This window comes from Jaculus jaculus, chromosome 10 (assembly GCF_020740685.1).
Source record: "Jaculus jaculus isolate mJacJac1 chromosome 10, mJacJac1.mat.Y.cur, whole genome shotgun sequence".
NCBI classification, from domain to species: domain Eukaryota; kingdom Metazoa; phylum Chordata; class Mammalia; order Rodentia; family Dipodidae; genus Jaculus; species Jaculus jaculus.
In genome coordinates, this window is record NC_059111.1 from 116,320,025 (window position 1) to 116,343,427 (window position 23,403).

General features: G+C 47.0%; 1 protein-coding gene across 3 annotated transcripts in view; it reads left to right on the forward strand.

Annotated features, from left to right (window-relative positions):
• Prkag2 (protein kinase AMP-activated non-catalytic subunit gamma 2) overlaps positions 1-890 on the forward strand; it is a 272,478-nt gene extending 271,588 nt beyond the window's left edge. For all 3 annotated transcript variants that reach the window (XM_045160311.1, XM_045160312.1, XM_045160313.1), the window contains one exon: positions 202-890. In XM_045160311.1, the coding sequence (XP_045016246.1) occupies positions 202-233 (32 nt within the window). In that variant the 3' untranslated portion in view covers positions 234-890. The remainder of the gene's footprint in view (positions 1-201) is intronic.
• Positions 891-23,403: the final 22,513 nt, after the last annotated feature.

The window sequence follows — 23,403 nt, forward strand, 5'->3', positions numbered from 1 at the left end:
ACTCCAGCATTTAGAATGGCAAGATACAATATGGATCAGAAGGGCAGGGAGAGCTGGAGAATTTGGAGCCACTGGTTCCTCCCACCTGTCCCTCTTCAGAAGCCTTGGAGCAGCCTTATCCACTGCAGGGCTGGGGAGACTCCACACTGTGGAGAACAGAGCGCGTGAGCTTTGAAACCTGTGTTTTCCGTCTGTCGGCAGGTGCCAAACAGCAGGAGGTGGAGAGTGAATGACCACCGCAGGTGCGCGCCCTCTCAGGAGGACTCAAACAAGGCTCCGGGGTCACGTTTTGCCTCATGAACACTGGCTGCAGTAGAAGAGAATGAAATGGCTACAAACGTACATCAGGGTCTAGTGATGGGTATTTCTTCCAGTAAAAGTTTATGTGCTTGAAGATTCAGGCTTGCATTAAAAGGCTGTTTTCAGACCTTTGAAGGATTTTCAATGCTATATGTCATTAAAGTGCACTGTGTCCTGAAATTTTTTATAATTTTAATTTCAAAAAATTCGCTGGTCCAGAACAGGTGATGTGGCATAAGGTGAGTGTAGGGCGTGTTCAGATCACAGTGCCTTATGTCCCAGAACAGCAATACTCCATCGCTGCTGCCTGCCGCCCTAGCGCCTGAGGTGACACCGAGCTTGAATGTGGAAGTCCTCAAACCTTTTACCAAATCGGCTTATTTTCATTAGACGTGGTGAAGAGTTGTGATTTGAATATAAATGATTCCTTTAACTTCAGGTGATACTCAGTGTTCCGTTCTGAGCTACCATGTACAAGAGGCTGGCTTACAACAGCTTTTATTTATTTTTACTTTCATGCAATTTTTTTACACATCCTTTGGTGGGTAAACCTCACCACCTCCATTAATTAATAAAACTCTTGATCTTCAGTGGTAAATCTCTCCTTATTTAAGTTTGGATCTGGGACAAATAAGACTTCCGAAACAGCCCCTGATGGGCTTTAAAAGCCCACGTGGATACAGGCCACAGTTGGGAGGAACGAAGTGCCGGGAAGATGTCTGGTTTTTTTTTTTTTCTTGTGAACTGAAATGTAAACTCACAGTGTTTGTGTGACTGCTGATGATGTTTGTAACTTTCACTGTGGCGTATACAGTACTGTCAGACAGCTGAAGGAAACAACGTTTCCTGGTGTAAGTGCTCTGAAGTGTTGACACTGTGTAGATATCTATGTGTATATATATATATATATATATATATATGAGCAGAGTTTGAGGTTTTGTTTTTTGGGGTTTTTTTTCCAGATTGAAAATTAAAATAAATCCTATCTACCAACTTGTTAAAGTTCTTTAAAATACCATATATTTGAGCATATACCAATTAAAATTCTACATGCAGTCTTCCACTTAGATTTTCCCCCAAATAAAAAACACATGAAGCTGGATGTGGTGGCACATGCCTTTAATCCCAGCACTCAGGAAGCAGAGGTAGGATCTGTGAGTTTGAGGCCAGCCTGAGACTACATAGTGAATCTGGGTCAGCCTGGGCTAGAGTGAGACCCTACCTCAAAAAAAAAATAAGAACTTTAATCTCCTTGTATCCATCATGGGCTTTAATTCATAAACGCCACTATATAAACACAAACATATTTAAGAATTGGTTCACAAGCTGGGCCTACAATCACAGCATTTGGAAGGTAGAGACAGGCAGATCTCAAGTTCAAGGCCATTTTGGCTACATAGCAAGACCCCGTCTCTAAAACAAAGTGTTGCCACATGGATTTTGTTGTGCTAAGGTATCCATTTATTTCCTAATTGGCCACATATCTGAAGGAGAGTATGCACCTGCAGTTTCCCCCATGGAAACAGTGGTGGTTTAGTACCTGGAAGGAGGAGGCCATTTGCAGGCTGCTAGATGTGTCCTGGAACTCAGGATCCACCCGGCTGCGTTGTGAGTATGTGTGCAGACCACACACACTCTCATGCATGGTGCACGGGTGACGGGCATGTGTCTGCTGGAATCCACTTTACGGTGTGCGAGCCTTTCCTGTTCCCGTGGGGCTCACGGGCTCTGCAGTCCCCAGTCTCGTGTGTGGTTTCTCAGGTCTCACTGTGCATAGCCCACCGGTGTCTGCAGTAATCCTTCCCATCCCAGTAGGCCGCAGCTAACAAAGGTTTTGTCCTGCCATTTCCGACTAAGGCTCACAATAGAGAAGTGCTTCTCGTTGCCTTTTGGAGGGTAATGAAGAGAGACATCCCACAGAGAGCCATGTCCAGTGACAGACGGGAGCGGAGAAGCCACCCAAAGCCTCACCTCCAGAGGTCCCCACAGGAACCCCCCCGGGGCGGGGCTGCCAGCTGCACATGGAGGAGGCCTGCCCAGAAAAGAAGGGGTACTGCAATGGATAAATGTGGGAGCATACCAGAAACACCACATCCCTTCCAGGAGTGGAAGACATTTGCTCTGGGCTGCATTCTAATATCCAAAAGAAACGTTTGTAATATAAATTTAATGAGCCAGTTGCAACATTTTCTTCAGCAAACTGCAGGAACACACCTCAACCAGAGGATATTCTGTCCACAGAGGACATTTGGCCGTCTCACATGGCGAGGGAAGGCAGATAGGCTGCTGAAATCTAGCGTGTGGAGGGCGGAGCTGCTCAACCCTAGGTGCCAGGATGCCCTCACCTCAGTCAGTCATCCAGCCACAGGAAAGAGGACCACCGAGGTTCCAATCCCTGCCCCTCAGCTCGGTGCCTTGATTCTATCTGATGCTCTCTAACAGAACCCACGTGTCTTTGGAAGGAAAACTGAACAGACAGTTTTTCTGGGGCAAAGGCCCATAAGAACCCACAGGTGAGTTCCTTAGGTCCAGATGGCCCTTGTCACAAATCTTTCCAGAACACCCCCACCAAGGGAATCCTGCTTTGGATGGTAGTCCCCTGAGAAATAAGTTTATGTCCAGAGTGGGAACCACTGGAACGAATTTCATTCACTTGTTCAATTTGCAGAAATCTGTAAAGGCCCAAATGTTACCTTTCACATAAAATGACTGCTGAAAACATGTTCACTGGGAACTTTTAAAATTCAGTACCAACCATGATGTAGCCATGCAAAGTTTCTACTTAATTAAAAACTAAATTTTTTAAAAAAATTCTTTCAAGGGTTGGAGGGATGGCTTAGCAGTTAAAGTGTTTTCCTGCAAAGCCAAAGGACCTAGGTTCAATTCCCCAGGACCCACATTAGCCAGATGCACAAGAGGACACCCGCGTCTGGAGCTCATTTGCAGTGGCTGGAGGCGCGCACCCATTCTCTCTCACTCCCTCTTTCTCTGTCAAATAAATAAATAAACATTAAAGCTGGGCGTGGTGGCACACGGCTTTAATCCCAGCACTCGGGAGGCAGAAGTAGGAGGATCACTGAGTTCGAGGCCACGCTGAGACTATATAGTGAATTCCAGGTCGCCCTGGGCTAGAGACCCTACCTTAGGGGGAAAAAAATCTTTCAAATGGTGGATACTTAGCGTTCCGTTTTACTTAGGCTAAAAGTCACATGAGACTTTAGAATCTACCCAGGCAAGGACGCAACAGGGTGATGGGGCTTTCAGTGTTTTGCACTCAAAGCATATCAGGGTTCCTTTCTTAGAGACGTAACCATCCTGGCAAGGGGACATTCAAAGAAAGATGTTTTGTCTAACTAATAAAATAATGGAGCCCAAAGAATCCTGGGAATCCCTGGGAACCAAAAAAGGCTGAAGCCCTTCTGTCAGCCTTGTCTCTGGGAAAGATTTCACAGTTGGGGCATCTGTCACCACTTTGCAAGAGAAACAAGCTAATGATGGGTCTCTGATGAGCGAGACCTCACCTCAACCAGAACTATTTCACCTTGCATACATCTTGCCCTCGAAGCCTGAACTCAGTGATACAGGAATTGGGGTGTCAGAGAGCAGTGGAAAACTGCTCTCAGTTGGGCTTTGACCCAGGAGGTAGTATGCCAGAGGGTCACGGTTGTACACAACTTCCACTGAGTGAGTGGCCTCCGGGTTCTTACGAATTTGAACAATGAAATCTGCAGACCATAGAGGATGAAGTTTAGAAAGATTTTTTTGTTTTGTTTTTGAGGCAAGCCCAACAGACTGGCCTTTTTTTTTTTTTTTTTTTTTTAATTTGAGAGCGACAGACACAGAGAGAAAGACAGATAGAGGGAGAGAGAGAGGATGGAAGCGCCAGGGCTTCCAGCCTCTGCAAACGAACTCCAGACGCGTGCGCCCCCTTGTGCATCTGGCTAACGTGGGACCTGGGGAACCGAGCCTCGAACCGGGGTCCTTAGGCTTCACAGGCAAGCGCTTAACCGCTAAGCCATCTCTCCAGCCCTGGCCTTTTTTTAATGCAAGAGGGACAAATGGACTAAGAATTAGTGTGCCAGCAATCCCAGCCACTGGAATCGAACTCCAGATGCACGCACCACCTTGTGTGCACGTGCAACCTTGTGTGCTTGTGTTACTTTGTGCGTCTGGCCTACATGGGACCTAGAGAGTCGAATATGGGTCCTTAAGCTTCACAGGCAAATGCCTTAGCTGCTAAGCCATCTCTCCAGCCCAGGAAAATTTTATTATATATCACTATATTATTATATAAGAGAAAGATAGCAGAGCTCCCGTAAAGGAGGAAGGAGTCCCGAGTAATGGAAGACCCATATGGTGACTCTGACTGGGGTCTCTGATGGGAATTTACTAGATGGGGGCTGTGCTGGCCAGTTCCATGACAGGTGTCCAAGCTCCTTGCAGTCCATGCACATCTCCATGTCAGGTGTCCAGGGGAAGAAAACGATCTTAGGGAGAAGAGAGAAGGGAAAAACCCAATCCCACCCTTGTAGGGAAGAAGAGATAAAAGGAAAACGACAAATTTTCTGTGCCCACCCCCCTTACAGGTGCAAGGACATTTTTCTTTATTTTTTTTTTCCTTTTCTTTGAGGTAGGGTCTCACTCTAGCTCAGGCTGACCTGGACTTCACTATGTAGTCTCAGGGTGACCTCAAAAACTCACCTCCTACCTCTGCCTCCCAAGTGCTGGGATTAAAGGCATGCACTACCATGCCCGGCCATGCAAGGACATTTTCCATCTTTAGACAAGAAAAAACGGTTTGCATTGTCAGGTTTGGGGGCTGCTGGCCTCAGCCGTCTGGTTGCTTTTCACTATTACATCTCCTTAATTGGTGTATTGGGAATAGGTGACTTGTTGGGCTTGCCAGAGCCCAGGCTTTGACCCTAAAAACTCCAGTAACATAGAGGTCTGAGGGAAAACCCATTCTCTGTTCCAATAGCTCTGTGTGTGTTTGAGTACTGGCAGCCTCTGCCCCTGAGGGCCTTGCAGAGCTGAACCCGAAGAGGCACTGAACCCTGCTGTCGCCTCACCTGAGTGTTCCCTCCCTGGGAAAACCTGGAACAAAACCACTTGATCTGTTGTGTGCGGGGCTCTGGCTCAGCCACGGAATTCATACCTGGATCCAGTCACCACACAGTCCCAAGGATCACATTTGTCTCATGCGCTTATGCAGGAAAGGCACCCCCACATTTGTCCCTACTTGTCACTGTCAAGAATTCATCTGTCCCTCATACCAAGACACATCAGAAAGATAAGCAAGTACAACCATCTGTCACCACCCCAGTTCCGGGGCCGTTCTCGCCACCTACTCATCCTGCGTGCTAAGACCCACTCTCGGGAGTGCATCCCAATGGCATCCAGGCCTCCCCCAACCAGAGGCAGAGGCCCACATCCCCAAGAGGCCTGCTCTGGAACTACAGGCTAAGAGGACGTGAGAGGGAACTTACCCCACATACTCCCCCCCGCCCCCCATCGGCAGAGCTGGAATTACTCAAATGCATGTGTTCAAGCCCAGCTCCTTCCAGGTGCTGCACCCAGCTGTGCTGACTCCTTCCAGATTCAGCCCCAGGCCCAAAATAAACAGCCTGGCTGCTCAGGAGGCTTGTGGCAGGATTTCTCATCTCTTGCAGCTCCTGGGCTGTTCATCTCTCAGCATCTGATCTGACATTTTCCCCACCCTGGCAGCTGAGCTCAGCTGCTGCCCGCGTGGGAAGGGATCTACCTGGGCCCTCAGGCGGTCCCCCTTTGGTTCTCACACTAACCTCCCCTGCCATTCCCCTTTCTTTGGTCCATGGTCTCTCTCTCACCCTACCTGAACTTTATGGAATAAATATAATAATTCACAAAAATAATCTTTCTCTTGGGGCTGGGAAGATAGCTTAGTGGTTAAGAAGCTTAAGGACTCAGGTTCAAGTCCTCAGTACCCACACAAGCCAGATGCACATAGTGGCACATGCGTCTGCAATTCATTGGCGGTGGTTGGAGGCCCTGGCAACCATTCTCTCTATCTCTCTCTACCTCTCAAATAAATAAATAATGTTAAAAAAAAAATCCTTCTCAGTCCTGTTTTATTTCAATTCCTTAAAGCAGACGTAAGGTCAGGTTTGAGGTTTGCGTTTGAACCCCCAAAGTCTCCGATGCATGTCCTCTAGGATAAACATTTGAGGACAGTGGTCACAGCTGATCCCACATGGGTTCACTCAGGAATTTGTTCACCAGGAGATTTCACCTAAAACTCCAGGCTTCTGCTTCCCTGGAACTTGTCAGGCTGCATTCCCACCGGAGCTGGCCCCCGAGCCACCCCTCAGGCAAGCAAGGTGTAGCTCCTCAGACCCTTGTTCGTTCCAGAAGCATCTGGTTGACTCCCTCAAGGATGGACTGCTGCCCCACAAGAACAGCCTCCTGGTATGGCAGCCTGTAACCCCAGCCCTGGGGAGGCAGAGACAGGAGGATCCTGGGGCTCACTACCTAATTGGTGCACTCCAGGCCCATGAGAGACTGTCTCAAAGGAGGTAGACAGTGTCCCTGAAGATGACAACCAAGGCTGTCCGCTTAAGGGGGAATTAGTTAGGTAGCTTTATTATTAGGCAGTCAGAAGGCCCAGTAAGAGGGAATCAAAAAGATGTAATACCACCTGCCTGCTCCAGCCAAACTGGAACTCAGCACCTGGTGCAGATTCATCCAGTCAGTCCTCTGTCGCCCCCTGCTCAGGTGTGCTGCCCTCTTACTGAGCCAGACCCCTGGACTGAGATCAGTTAGACCTCTCAGACTCACCTTGGCCTGAGCGTGAGGCCCATTATAAATAAATCCTTACCAGATGGGCAGCACCTCTTTTTGGGGGGCTCCTGAGCTTTCGGGTCCCTGCTCTGGTAAGCCCCCTCGCTTGTCTAAGCCCAGCTAGACTGAGGTGGAGGACCCCAAACCCTGCTCCCACCTGGGTTCCCTACCCCCTCCTGCCTTCCGTACGGCAGGAGCTCTCTGAAGTTTCTTTTCTCTTTCCTTCTCTTAATCTAATAAAGTCTGAGTCATACCCTCTAGTCTATGGATTTTAATTCTTTAAATCCATAAGACAAGTATCCAGGAATGCCCTAAGTTTATTGGCATGTTGGCATATCAGGATATTGACAAGGAACCCCAAACTTCCCACTACACTCTGGCCTCTACAGTACACATACACACACACGGATAAATCCACTAGTATACATACCTGCACCTGTACACGCACATGTGCACACAAGCACACACATGCACACATTGCAAAAAGAACACCTCTGCCTGCTGGGAGATAGGGGAAGGGGACTGAGCAAAACCAAACCTCGGTCTGCAACCCCCTTAGTCCCAGGGTCAGCCTTTCGCTACCTGCGGGACACAGCCCTTTCTCACATGTCTCAAGCATAGCCTCCTGTCACCTCTGCCCCCTGCACACGCAAAGCAAAGAGGCTAGCACCCTCAGTTCTGCATGATTTTAACCCCCCTTCATCACACTTTAAAAAAGACAGTCTGGAAATAGCCGCCCAGGAATATTCTGGAATCCCCATGTACCATCTCCCTAACCTTTGTCCTCTTTTTGCCCGCCAGAACGCTTTCAAGAACTGTAAAGCCCTATTTGAGGAGCAGCTCCTAAGGTAAGTCCCAGTCAGAAGTGTCAGGTGAGAGGATGGGGGTGGGGGCAGGTGGTCTGGTCCCTGGTTTGTTCCCATCACCTTGTAAACTTCCAGACACATGCCACCAACAATGGCTGTTTAGCCTCTCTGGTCTTCAAGGCTAATTTAACACCTGCCTGGTTGGGTGGGACTTGTGAAACGTAAACATCTGGGGGGCTGGAGGGATTGCCTAGTGGTTAAGGCTCTTGTCTGTGAAGCCAAAGGACCCAGGTTTGACTCCCCAGAACCCATGTAAGCCAGATGCACAAGATTGCACATGCATCTGGAATTTGTTCACAGCATCTGAAGGCCCTGGTGTGCCCATTTTCTCTCCCTCCCCCTCCCTCCCTCCTTCTCTCTCTCCCTCCCTCTCTCTCTCTCTCTCTCTCTCTCTCTCTCTCTCTCACACACACACACACACACACAAATAAAAAGTTTAAAAAGGGGGCTGGAGGGATGGCTTAGCAGTTAAGGTGTTTGCCTGCAAAACCAAAAAACCTAGGTTCTACTCCTCAGGACCCACGTTCACCAGATGCACAAGGGAGGCACAGGCATCTGTAGTTCATTTGCAGTGGCTGGAGGCCCTGGCATGCCCATTCATTTCCCCCCCCTCCCCCCCTCTGTCTTTCTCTATCAAATAAATAAAAATAAAAATATTAAAAATAAGGTTTTTCTTTAAAGAAGAAGAAGAGGGCTGGAGAGCTGGCTTAGTAGTTATGGCACTTGCCTGCAAAGCCAAAGGACCCAGATTCAATTCCCCAGGGCCTGTGTAAGCCAGACGCACAAGGTGGCACATGTGTCTGGAGTTTGTTTGCAGTGGCTGGATGCCCTGGTATGCACATTTTCTCTCTTTCTCTTTCTCTCTCTCACTCTCAAATAAATAAATAAATAAAAATGTTTAAAATATTGTTAGTTATTATTTACTTACAAGCAGAGGGAGAGAGAATGACTGTGTCAGGGTTTCTTAGCACTGCAAGCAAACCCCAGACCCATGCACCACTTTCTGCATCTGGCTCCATATGGGTGCTGGGGAATCAGATCCAGGCCATCAGGCTTTGCAAGCCAGCGCCTTTAACTGCAGAGCCATCTGTCCAACCCATAATATAGTCTTTACAGAATGTTAGCAATTTGGCCAAGTTCATACCATTCTGGATTTGGGGTCTCCATGTTTTGAATCCCAGTTCTAAATAGCTTTCATTGGTTGAACTATCCCCAGAAAAAATGCTGACACCCTCATGCCTGGCTACCTGTGATTGTGACCTTATTTAGAAACTGGGTCTTTGCAGAGGAATCAAGTTAGGATGAGGTCATTACAGTGGCGTCAATCCAATATAGCCGGTGTCCTTATTACAAGAGAGAAATCTGCACACTGACACAGGAAGGGAGCCATGTGACAGCATCAGCAGAGAATGGAGCGACACAGCCACACACTAGAAATGCCAAGGATCTCTGGCAACACCAGAAGGGAAGGGAACACAGAACAGATCCTTCTAGAGAGCCAAGGGACACTTGATTCAGACTGCAGCCTCCAGGCTGAGACAGTATCCCGTAGCCAGAAACCATCCAGCTTGTGATTGGTCGTTACAGCAGCCCCAGGAAGCTAATATAAGCGCACCTCTCTTTGCAGCCAAGCTTGCTGATTTTTTTTTCTTTTCTGCAAGGGAAATGTGGCATTCTTACATTTTTCTGTTATTAAATGAGACCTGTGCCTAGACCCTAAGACGAGAGTAACTGGACCAAGGAGGCAGCCAAGGGAACTTCCACGAGGAGCCAGGGAGGCCCTCTCCTCCCCCACTGGAGCACTTTCCCTATAGGAAATAAAACATGAGCCACATTGGAAGTGGAACTTAAGTGTCACTTGACTTTATCCATCCTAAACACTTCATCAAGAAAACAAGCTCAGGGCTGGAGAAATGGCTTAGTGGCTGAGGCGCTGCTGGAAGTAGAATGCATCTGGAGTTCGTTTGCAGCAATTGGAGAGCCTGTACACCCATTTTCTCTCTCTCTCTCCCTCTCTCTCTCCCTCCCCCCTTGCAAGTAAAAGTAAAAAATTATTTTTTAAAAGAAAGAAAGGGAGTGATACTGTATATATGTAAGTACAATGATTGAGATGGGGAGGTAATATGATGGAGAATGGAATTTCAAAGGGGAAAGTGGGGGGGGGGGAATTACCATGGGATATATTTTTATAATCATGGAAAATGTTAATAAAAATTTTTTAATGGAAAAAAATGAACAAACCAAACAAACAAACAAAAAGAAAAATTTTGCTGGGTGTAGTGATTCATGCCTTTAATTCCAGCACTCAGGAGGCAGAGGTAGGAGGATCGATGTGAGTTCGAAGCCACCCTGAGACTACATTGTGAATTCCAGGTCAGCCTGGGCTAGAGCAAGACCCTACCTTGAAAACCAAGCAAACAAAAAAGTCAGAGAACTTCAGATTTGGAAGAGACTTTGTCTCACAGCAATAAAGTGGAAGAGCAATAGAGAAAGGTCTTCCTCTTCCTCCACATGTGTGTGAACAGGGCACTGCATCTGCACACATACACCAATAAAAGCCCCTCATGTATTCGTCCCTTTCTTCCTCTTCCTCCCATGTCTGCTTACCATGGGCCGTTGGATATTTGCACGGTTTTCAGAATAGAGTGGTTGCCCACCAGTGTTTTCAGTGTTGCTGAATGCTGTGGTGTCCACTGACCCTACTTTCACTACCTGCTTCATGGGTGATCCTCAGCTTGCTTCTGGCTTAGTAAGAACACTATGTTGGGCTCGGACCTTGGTCCCACAAAGAAAATAAAGTGCCTTCCCTTGAAATAGAAAAACAAAAAAAAAGAAAGAAAGAAAGAAAGAAAGGGATGGCTTAGTGATTAAGGTGTTTGCCTACAAAGCCAAAGGAGCCAGGTTCAATTCCCCAGGACCCATTTAAGTCAGATGCACAAAGGAGTGCATGTGTTTGGAGTTCATTTGCAGTGGTTGAAGGCCTTGACATGCCCATTCTCTCTCGCTCCCTCCCTCTCTCTCTCAAATAAATAAAATAATTTAAAAAGGAAGGAAGGAAGAAAAGAAGGAAGGAAGGAAGGAAGAAAGGAAGGAAGGAAGGAAGGAAGGAAGGAAGGAAGGAAGGAAGGAAGGAAGGAAAGAAAGAAAGAAAAAAACAAGCCCAGCTGGAGAAGAAGGCAGAGTACTTCCCTATCATGCACAAGGCTTTGGGAGCCCGTCCCCAACACCACATCAAACTGGTATGGTGGCACATGCCTTTAATCCTGGAGCTTGGGAGGTGGACACACGAGGATCAGTTCATCCTCAGGTACATAATAAATTTAGGGCCAGCCTGGGCTTTAAGGAGATCTTGTCTCAATAAAATAAAATTAAAATGCCACATCTCTCTTTTAGCAGGACCAACACAAAAAGCCATCCCGGAGAAATGCTAGAAGCTCTTGTTGTTGCCAAATTTTTTCCCATTACCTTCTGGGTGACCTTTGAATGTCACAGACATGTGATTCACACTGGACATCTCTGGAAAATTACTGCCCTAGGCCTCAATTTCCACTCTGTAGAACAGGGTAATAGTGCCTCTTTCCAGGAGGACATGGGGGGCTTAAATGAAACAAGATGAGCAAGACGGCATAGTAGGAGAGGTGACAACGAGATCCACTGCTCTCAGCCCTCAAGGCACACGGGGACCTGGCATCAGGTCAGGAGCCCCGGTCTCCATCTGTGCCTTTGTCCCCAGCAAGGGCCTCACTCATGCCCTACTTTGATGTTTAAAATGGAAAGAAGACCTCAGATCAAGCCATAGTTACATCTGCGTGTATGCTCAGTCAGCCAAATAAAAATCAGACTTGAATCTGATTAAGCCCCCAAGTCTAACTGTGTAGTAAATGCAGAAAGATGAAATCAATAACTCGGAGGGCAGCAGGCTGGCCCCTCACAGTCTGTAGTCCTCCACAAATTACAAGACAACAAAAATGGGGTGGGGAACCTGGCGTGGTGGCGCACACCTTTCATGCCAACACTCAGGAGGATCACTGCGAGTTCAAGGCCAGCCTGGGATTACAGAGTGAATTCCAGGTCAGCTTGGGCTAGAGCAAGACCTTACCTTGAATAAAAGGGAGGGTTGATGGTAATAAAATTACATTAGCCACCAGGCATGGTGGCGCACACCTTTCATCCCAGCACTCGGGAGGCAGAGGTAGGATGATCGCCATGAGTTCGAGGCCACCCTGAGACTACATAGTGAATTCCAGGTCAGCCTGGGCTGGCATGAGACCCTACCTCAGAAAAAAATTAATAATTTGGGGATTTAAATATTGGCTGACATTAAGGAAATAGAGGTTTTTTTCAGACATAATCATGGTATTACAGATTTTTTTTTTTCTCAAAACAAGTGTTCATCTGCTGGGGGTGGTGCATAGACCCTGACTTCTAAGTTTTTGACTTTATTATGGTGCAAAAGCCATACCCTCTCCATATTTCCAGTTTGGAATCAAGGCCTTTCTGGGCAGCTCTGGTCAACCACCCGATCACCAGAGAAAACGACCAACTGTACAGCCCGCTGCTGAGCTAGACTGAGCACGAGGTGGGTGTAGTTAATGCATTCTCCACTTACGATGGGTCCGTTGCCAACATCCATAATGTGATGTGTAGAATGAGGTGGCAGAGCGCTTGTCACAGTCTGAGAGGACATGTGGGCCTCTGTGCACGTGAGCCTAAGGCAGAGAGAGGATCCCTAGGTCCCAGGGTCAACAGGACCAGGCAGCTCAATAATAGAGACCTTGTCTCAAAAAAATTCCAGAGGACTAGGGTATCTACAGAGTAATTCCAAATGTAACAAGATTGCCCCTCTTCCTCAGCATGGTGGGCTTGGTGCTAAAAGTGTGTGTTGTTTTGTTTTCAATGTCTTGTTTTTAAACTTTTAAAAAATATTATTTATTTATTTATTTGAGAGAGAGAGAGAGAAAGAAGCAGATAGAATGGGTGTGCCAGGGCCTCCAGCCACTGCAAACAAACTCCAGATACATGTGCCACCTTGTGCATCTGGCTTATGTGGGTATTGGTTTATTGAACCTGGGACCTTAGGCTTCACAGGGCAAGTGCCTTAACTACTAAGCCATCTCTCCAGCCCTAAACTTTTAAAAATTTATTTATTTGCAAGCAGAGAGACACAGGAAGAATGGGTGTGCCAGGGCCTCCAGATGCATGTGCCATCTTGTGCATCTAGGTTTACATGGGCACTGGGGAATTGACCTCAGGTCGTTAGGCTTTGCAGACAAGTGCCTTATCTGCTAAGCCACCTCTCCAGCCATGTTTCAATGTTTTTATTTATTTTCCAGAGACAGAGTGAATATGGACATGTCAGGGCCTCTTGTCACTACAGACAAACAACTTCAGATGCATGGGCCACTTTGTGTAGCAGGCTTTACCTGGGTCCTTGGGAATTGAACCCAGGACTTCATTCATGCTAGTCAAGCACTTTCTCAATGGAGCCACATCTCCAGCCTAAGACTTCCAACATCTTAACACTTGGTGATTAACACCTGGTGATGAGTAACTCGGATGTGCTGATGACACCATACACCTGACAGTATGCTATAATCACTTGACCCAGTTGCTTAAAAAGAAGTGTAACTTAAAAAAAAAAAAAAAAGGACAGTGTGTGCTTTCTTCTATTTACAGATTGCCTTGAGGAAAGAATGCTCCATTCCTCTGTGAAACTACATGCTGGTCTGAACACGTCTGATCAGAAAGTGAGGTGACAGCAGCCTCACACCACTGCGGTCCACTCTTGCTTGGGTGTGGGTGTGGGTGTGGGTGTGGGTGTGGGTGGTCACTGAAGGAAGGACACCTGGACATAGGGTAAACTTCCTCCAGCTGTCATCTCACATGTCCTCACCCCCCTGCTCAGGTCCTATGACTCCAGAGACCCTTGTACACTCAGATCAGAATGCAAAATGATGCAGGTACCGTGGAATTGCAGTTCTCTTTTCATTCTGGGACAAACACCTGACCAGAAACAGCTTATGAGAGGAAAGGGTTTATGTCAGCCTTACAGATTCCCAGGGAGGTTCCATCATAGAGAAAGAAGCTGGCTCAGTTCCATGGGTCCATAGCAGAGAGAGAGGAAAAAAAGGGGGGGGCTGGAGGGATGGCTTAGTGGTTAAGGCATTTTCCTGCAAAGCCAAAAGATCCCGGTTCAATTCCCCAGGACCCATGTAAGCCAGATGCACAAGGGGACATAGGCATCTGGAGTTTGTTTGCAGTGGCTGGAGGCCCTGGTACTCCCATTCTCTCTCTCTCTCTCTCTCTCTCTCTCTCTCTCTCTCTCTCTCTTTCTCTCTCTCTTTCCTCCCCCTTTCCCTCTCTCACTCTCTCAAATAAATAAATAAAAATAATCTTTAAAAAAAACAGCCAGCAAGCACAATGCAGACGAAGCTCAGACTGGCTCCCTGTACACCCAGTAGCGGGACAGATCAATCCCCAGTGACTATGGGGACACACATTTGCATTCAAACCACACATGGAAATTAGAAAGAAGAAAACAGTGAGTCTCTTCCCATCAAGTTTAATGTCAGGCAACATCTTTGTCCTATTCTGAGACATCCTTCCTGACCTTCTCACACTCCCACACCTTCTAATTCAGTCAGGATCACTTTCCTAGACCTGCTGTTTAACCAAAGACTTGCTCATTTTATTAAGCCTGTCCAAAAATAAAAAGGCACTGTACACCTATAATCCCAACATTTGAAAGGTGGAGGCAAGAGAATCAGGAGTTTAAGGCCAACCTCAACTGTATAGCAAGTTTGAGGTCAGCCTGGGCTCCATGAGACAATCTCAAAAAGCAAAATAAAAAGCTGGGTGTGGTGGCACATGCCTTTAATCCCAGCATTTGGGAGGCAGAGGTTGGAGGATCACCATGAGTTTGAGGCTACCCTGAGACTACATAGTGAATTCCAGGTCAGCCTGGGCTAGAGCGAGACCCTACCTCGAAGAAAAAAAAAAAAGCCAGGCACGGTGGCTCATGCCTTTAATCACAGCACCTGGGAGGCCAAGGCAGGAGGATCGCTGAGTTTGAGGCCATCTGGGTCCTCCTGGGCTAGAGCAAGACTCTACCTTAAAAAAAACAAAAAGAAACCCAAATCCACACAGTACTTTATTGCTAACACCCATGCAAATGTGTGGCACACACCTGTGATTTGGGCACTCAGGAAAGCAAGGTCACAAGTTTGAAGCTGGCCTGGGCTACGTAGTGAAACCTTGACTCAAAGCCGGGTGTGGTGGCGCACGCCTTTAATCCCAGCACTTGGGAGGCAGAGGTAGGAGGATCGTCATGAGTTCGAGGCCTCCCTAAGACTACAGAGTGAATTCCAGGTCAGCCTGGGCGAGAGTCAGACCCTACCTCGAAAAACAAAAAACAAAACAGCAACAACAACAAAAAAGCCATAAGCTGATAACTATTGTTTTTTGTGGGGTTTTTTTTCCCCTAGCTCTATAGTCTCAGCTTTCTTTTTTCCTTCCTTCTGCTGCCTTGAGTTTATTCTGTTCCTGTCCTAACTTCTTAAAGAGGTCGCCATGTTCATCCACATTCAGCCCTTGTTTCCCCTTTAATGTATGCATTCGAGATTCAAAATTTCCCTTTGAGAGCATTCCATAAATGTTGACTTGTCATGTTGATTTGCGGCATTCTTATTATCATTCAGGTCCAAGTTCAATTTCCTTTATGAACCATGAGTTGTGTAGAAGGGTGCTTCCTGTTTTCCACAGGCCCTGGGCTCTCTCTCTGTGTTATTGATTCTGACACAATCACATGTGGTCGATGCGAGGAATTCTTGAAGCTACGACGAGGCTGGCTCTCGGCCCGCCTTGCCCATCGATGTTCATGAATGTTTCATGTCTCCTGACTCCCAGCTCTCACTTGTTGACATCGGCGCTTGCTCGGTGGCCATTAAACAGGCTTTTGGCCTTTACTAGTTGATTCTTTCCAGCCTTATCCATTTTTAAAAACGTTAATCTACCAGCTACCAGGAGAAATGTATGAAGGTATCCCATGCGTTTTCTAGCACTCTTTAAGGCTTGACAGGTTTTGTTTAACTCATTTTGTATAAACAGAATCAGCATGACCTTCATATACTGCTTGGTATTTAACCTTCTCTTTCAGTGACAGGATCCTCAAGATGACAGCTGAGGGCCGGTTGGCTCAGTGATGGAGTGCTTGCCTAATACGTGCAAGGCCCTGGGTTTGATCCCGGTCAGCACAAAAAGACAAAACAGTGCTGAGTGAGAACAGCTTAAAGTAGGTCTTTTCTTGAGGTAGGGTTCCACTCTAGCACAGGCTGACCTGTAACTCGCTATGTAGTCTCAGGGTGGCCTTGAACTCATGGTGATATGATCCTCCTGCTTTTGCCTCCCAAGTGCTGGGATTAAAGGTCTGTGCCACCATACCTGGCTAGGGTTTTTTGTTTGTTTGTGTGTGTGTGTATTTGAATACTTTCTCATTTATTTCAGAGAGAAAGAGACAGACACACACACACACACACACACAGAGAGAGAGAGAGAGAGAGAGAGAGAGAATGGGCACCAGAGCCTCCAGCCACTGCAAATGAACTCCAGATGCATGAACCACTTTATGCATCTGGCTCAAAGTGGGTGCTGGAGAGCTGAACCGGGGTTGTTAGGCTTTGTGGGCAAGTGCCTTAACCACTGGGCTGTCTCTCCTGCCTGAAAGCAGGTCTTGGGTCATTGTTTCTTACAGATGTCTCTGAAAGGTTCTGACAATAGCGCCGGGGTGGGTGGCTGGTGAAAATGGTTGTCTCCCCCATCCCATCTTGTTTCAGCATTCTGACCGCCTGGGGTGGTCAACACTACACTGTCAGCTTGACAGGATCTGGAACCACTGAGGAGACAAATTTCTGGCATGTCTGTGAGGGAGTTTCTCAAGTAGATTAATTGAAGTGGGAAGACACATCCTAAATGTGGGTAGTACCATTCCATGGACTGTGGTTCTAGGCTGAATAAAAATGAGGGAGCCAGAAGGACTCATTGCTGTAGGCTCATGTGTGTGTGTGTGTGTATTATATGCACATGTATGTCCCCTTGTGGTGCCCATGTACTTGCCTGTACTGGCTGGAGTGGAAGGTTGACTGTCCTGTTTCATCACTCTTATGCCCATTCTTTTTGTTTCTCTCTTTTTGTTATGAGAGAGAGAGAGAGAGAATTGGCACACCAGGGACTCGAGCCACTGCAGTAGAACTCCAGACACATGTGCCATCTTGTGCGCTTGCATCACCTTGTGGATCTGTCTTACATGGGACCTGGAGACTCAAACATGGGTCCTTAGGCTTCACAGGCCATCACTTTAACCACTAATCCATCTCTCCAGCCCCTCTTACACCCCATTCCCATTCTTATTTGGAGTCTCTTACTGTTCCTAGAGCTTGCTGGGGTTTTATTTGTGGGGGGTGCTCCTGCAATTCCTGAGCATCTGTTCCTCTATGGGACTGGGGTTGCAATAGCGTGTGATCACACCTAGCTGTTTAATGTGGGTTCTAGAGATTGGAACTCAGGTGGTCTCCTGGCCCCTCAGGCTTTCATGTTTGTGCAGGAAGTACACTAACCCCTGAGCTAATTCTCCAGCCATCTGTGATCGGCCACCTCACGCTCCTGCCGTCCTGCTTTCCCCACCGCGATGGGCTGTCTCTCAAACTGTGGGCTGAAGTTGCTTCAGTCAGGTGTTTTATCATTGCCACAAGAAAAGTAAGAGCCAGTTGTGGTGGCTCACGCCTTTAATCCCAGCACTTGGGAGGCAGAGGTAGGAGGATCGCCATGAGTTCGAGGTCAGCCTGAGACTCCATAGTGAATTCTAGGTCAGCCTAGGCTAGAGTGAGACCCTAACTTGAAAAACCAAAAAAAAAGAAAGAAAGAAAAGTAAGAAATATGGGCTGGAGAGATAGCTTAGCAGTTAAGGTACTCACCTGCAAAGCCAAAGGACCTCAGTTAAATTCCCCAGGACCCATGTAAGCCAGATGCACAAGGGGGAGCATGCATCTGGAGTTCGTTTGCAGTGGCTGGAGGCCCTGGTGTGCCCATTCTCTCTCTCTCTCTCTCTCTCTCTCTCTCTCCCTCTTCCCCCCCCCGCGCTTTTTTTTTTTTTTTTTGTTTGTTTTTCGAGGTAGTGTCTTACTCTAGCCCAGGCTGACCTGGAATTCACTATGGAGTCTCAGGGTGGCCTTGAACTCACGGCAATCCGCCTACCTCTGCCTCCCGAGTGCTGGGATTAAAGGCATGCACCACCACGCCTGGCTTCCTCTTTCCCTCTCTCAAATAAATAAATAAAAATAAATATTTAAAAATAAAAGTAAGGAATATACTATCTCTGCTCAAATGAAAATGCCTTCCAGCAAAACACAGGGTCTTTTGGGCTCCCATTAATCAAGCTTCCTGTTCAGTTGGTGCCCACGGTTTTGTTCCCAGAGCAATGCAGCCTTGGAGGATTTAGAACTAGAGAGGGGTCCACTTGTCTTGTAAAGTAAGAAGAGAGCCCTGATGAACTCAGGGGCATTCCCAGGCACGTCATCTAGGACACAGGAGACTTTTCTTCCATGTTGCTGTGTGTCTGTGATGGGTTCTGCACTCTCTCACGGGTCCCCGCGCTCCAGTGTGAGTTTTCAGCATGGGCTGATGCAGTAGACACATGGACTCAGTCTGTGTCCTTCTGAGGACCGTTCTAGATCTCCACCTGCAGACCTGACACACACAGCCAATGGAATGGGGTGCCAAGAACTGAATCCTGGGAAACTTGAATTCGAATGAACATTCCTCTGAGACAATATGAGTCAGATTGGAAAGTGCCTGCTAACTTCACTGAGCCATTGCAAACCACCCATACTGAAAGCTGGCCCTTCACCAAACTCAGCCCGCTCCCGGGAAAGGTACTGAATCAGTTCAAGTTGCATCTTTGTCAGGAAATGTGCTGGGCTTTCTTATTTGTTTGTTTGTTTGTTTGTTTGAGGTAGGGTCTCACTCTAGTTGAGGCTGACCTGGAATTCACTATGTAGTCTCAGGGTGGCCTCAAACTCACGGCAATCCTCCTGCCTCTTCCTCCTGAGTGCTAGGATTAAAGGCGTGAGCCACCACGCTCAACTATATACTGGGTTTTCTTGAAGTGGGAAGTGGCTGCTTTCCCAGTGGGGAAATAAGTCAAGTGATGCCCTGGAGAGATGGCTTAGCAGTTAAGGAGCTTGCCTGCGAAGCCTAAGGACCCATGTTCAACTCTCCAGATCCCGAGTGAGGCAGATGCACAAAGGTGAGGCAAGTGCAAAGTTGCACATGCCCACTAGGTGGCACAGGCATCTGGAGTTCAATGTCAGTGGCTGAGGCACTGGAGAGCCAATTTTCTCACTCCCTCTCTCTCTCTGTCTCTCTCTCTCTGTGAAATAAAAATTAAGCTGCATGGTGGCACATACCTTTGATCCCAGCACTCGGGAGGCAGAGGTAGGAGGATTTCCATGAGTTTGAGGCCACCCTGAGACTACATAATGAAGTTCAGGAGAGCCTAGGCTAGAGTAAGACCCTACCTCAAAAAAAGCCAAAAAAAATATAAATATTAAATTTTTTTAAGTCAAGTGGCCGTATATACTGTAAGTAGGGATACTCTTTCATTCTTGGTGTGGTGGTTTCATTCAGGTGTCCCCCATAAACTTAGGTGTTCTGAATGCTAGGTTCTCAGCTGATGGAGATTTGGGAATTAACACCTCCTGGAGGGAGTGTATTGTTGGGGGTGGGCTTATGGGTGTTATAGCCAGTTTCCCCTTACCAGTGTTTGGTACATTCTCCTGTTGCTATTATCTACCGTATGTTGGCCAGGAGATATGTCCACCCTCTGCTTATGCCATCGTAGAGCTTCTCCTCAAGCCTGCAAGCCAAAATAAACCTCTTTTTCCCCACCAGCTGCTCTTGGTTGGGTGACTTCTACCAGCAGTATGAACCTGACTGCAACAGTAAAGTGGTACCGAGGAGTGGGATTGCTGCTACAAATCTGTGTGGTTTTGGCCTTTTGGGGCTAATTTTCAAGAGGAATGTGGAAGGATTTGAAACCTTAGACTAAGAGACACCTTGCAGTGCTATAAGTACAGCTTGATGGACTAATCTGGTTAGAGTTGAAAGACCTGAATGCAGTAAGAACTATGGATTGTGAGATTTGGCTCATGAGAGTGAGAAAGGGCTTTGCTTGGGCTGGGCTAGCAGTTTGTGTGAGAAGCTTGCTGTTATGCCTGGGTCCTGAAAAGTTGTGCAGGTTTGTTTTGCATAGAAATAGACTAGTGTGAGCAGAGGGACATGGCATAGAAAGAAAAATCTTTGGGTGAACTGCTGCCTGTTTAGCTGCATTTGAGAGATTACAGCCTTTGAGATTGGGCCAGCTGACTTGTACAGGGGCAACAGGAAGAATGTAGCCTCTTTTGAAGGGGCCTGAGTGCTCAAGGAGTGTCCTGTTCCTCAAAGTCTGCTTTATTCCCCACCCACAGATTAACAGATTGGCACCTAACTTGGTATTGTGGAGTATAAGAAATGCAGGAAAGAACCAGAAATCCATGGTAAGACCTATTGCTGAAGACTCCACATACTTGGACTGCAAGGCCACTGAGAAATCCTGCTGGAACTGAGTTGATAACCTCCTCCATGTAGACCAGCTGACAGAAAGCTGGAAGAAGCCATTCTACATGCCATTCAATGGAAGAAAGAGAAATCACCAGTGAAGATACTCAACAGTGGTCACTGCAAGCCTTATAATTGGCCAGCCAGGCCAAATGAGCCAACGGGTGCAATAGTGGTACATCTGTCATGGTGGAAACCAACTGCCCTCAAATTGGACTGGAGGCCTGCTCCAAGGGAGGGAATACATCCCTGATACTGAAAACTTAAAACAGGGGTAGTCATGATCCCTGGGGTGTACCAGCTGCTGATGTCTGGATAAGTGTATATACTATGCTTATCAAACTGCCCAGTAAACACTTCTCTTAATATTCATACCCTTATATTAATGCTACTCTCACTTTGGGTAGAGAATCTTCTCTTTTCAGATGGCAGTGACCTTAGGACGACTTAGAAGGTATCATGGTGCTGGAAACAAGTGACTAGAGTACATGCCAGGCGTGGTGGCGCATGCCTTTAATCCCAGCACTCGGGAGGCAGAGGTAGGAGGATTGCCATGAGTTCAAGGCCACCCTGAGATGACAGAGTTAATTCCAGGTCAGCCTGGACCAGAGTGAGACTCTACCTCGAAAAAAGAAAAAAAAAAAAAAAAAAAAGAGTACCGAGTAACATCTTGATCACACCTTCCAAGGCTCAGGATCTAATGCGGAAGAGGTGGAGAGGTGGCAGAAAGAATGTAAGAGCCAAAGGAAGGGTTGGACTCCTTACAACGTGCTCCCTCCAGACATAAAATGGCCTTAATATCCATGACCTTATAGTGCCTGACACTACCTACACAAGACCATCATAAGAGGAGGGAAAGATCACGACATCAAAATAAAAGAGAGACTTATTGAGATGGGGAGGGGATATGATGGAGAATGGAATTTCAAAGGGGAAAGTGGGGGGGAGGGTATTACCATGGGATATTTTTTATAATCATGGAAAATGTTTTTAAAAATTGAGAAAAAATAAAATAAAATAAGATTTAACAAAAAGAAATGCAAGAAAGAGAGGGTCGCTGAGTTTGCAACACAATCTTGTGTTTTGGAAATAGTCATGGGCAGTGTGAAGCAGGTTTGCTGGATGCCTGCATGGAGACCCCATGGGGCCATGAGGATGAACCATGGATTGCAGTGGAGACCCAATGGAGATTCTGGGACCACAAGATGGCTGCTAAGGAAAGCTGCTGGCCCTGATGAAGTTTTCTAGGATTGTGAGTACCCTAGCTGGAGGGGTAGAATTGGAATTCCAGAGACCTGTTGCTGGTTAAAATTATTGGACTTGGAGATTTATCACTGGCTAGAGTTGTTGGATTTGAAGCTACAGAGTTTGATGTTTGCCCTGGTTGTTTTAAATCTTGTATTGGCTGAATATTTCTTGGCTGTGTCCAATGCCATGTTTTTATTTTTCTTTTGGTATAATGGTTCAGTTAAAAGATCTTGGACTAAACCGGGCGTGGTGGCGCACACCTTTAATCTCAGCACTTGGGAGGCAGAAGTAGGAGGATTTCTGAGAGTTCAAGACCACCCTGAAACTACATAGTGAATTCCAGGTTAGCCTGAGCTAGAGTGAGACCCTACCTTGAAAAAACAAAAAAGAAAAAGATCTTGGACTATAGGTATGCTTGAATATCACTGGGATTGATAAGAAAAAACTATGGGGACTTTTAAAGTTGGACTGAATGCATTGTATTTTATATCATGTATGAATATCAGTTTAGGGGAGCCAGGGGTGGAATGTATTGGTTTGATTCAGGTGTTCCCCATAAACTTAGGTGTTCTCAATGCTAGGTTCCCAGCTGATGGAGATTTGGGAATTAGCGCCTCCTGAAGGCAAGGCATTGTTGGGGCGGGCTTATGGGTGTTATAGCAGCGTCCCACTGCCAGTGTCTGCACACTCTCCTGTTGCTATTGTCCACCTTATGTTGGCCAGGGGGTGATGTCCACCCTCTACTCATGTCATCCTTTTCCCCTGCCATCGTGGAGCTTCCCCTCGAGCCTGTAAGCCAAAGCAAACCTCTTGTTTCCAGAAGCTGCTCTTGGCTGGGTGATTTTTACCAGCAATGCGAACCTGACTGCAACACCTGGCTTCATGGCATGTGCAAGTGGGATGGCTGGAAGTCCTAGCACAGGACAGAGGGGAGGAGAGAGGACAGGGCAGAACCGGAGTCCTTCTTGTCTCTGGCTATGTTTTTATGGCCCAGATGGGCCTGGAGGGAGAGACACTGTCCTGGGTGAAAAACTCAGCCTCGGCCTCTGAACCTTGCCTCCTTGAGACAGCTTAATCACAAGATTGAGGAGGGGTTCAATGACTCTAAGAACAGAATTAGAGAAAGTTATTGTTAAAGTAATAATGGAGGTACTGGAATGATGCCTCAGTAGTTAGACCACTTGCCTTGCAAAGCCTAAGGGCCAGAGTTCTAGTTCCCAGTACCCATGTAAAGGCAGATGTACAAGGTAACACATGCATCTGGAGTTCGTTAGTAATGGCTCGAGGCCCTGGCACCACCTATTCTCGCCCCATCCCCTGCCTCTTTCTCCTTCATAAGGAAAATATTATTTATTTGAGGAGATAAATACATAGATATTATTTATTTATTTGAGAAAGAGAGAGACAATGAATGTGCCAGGGCCTCCAGCCATTGCAAATGCACTCCAGATGCATGCGCCCCCTTGTGCATCTGGTATACGTGGGTCCTGGGGAATTGAACCTGGGTCCTTAGGCTTTGCAAGCA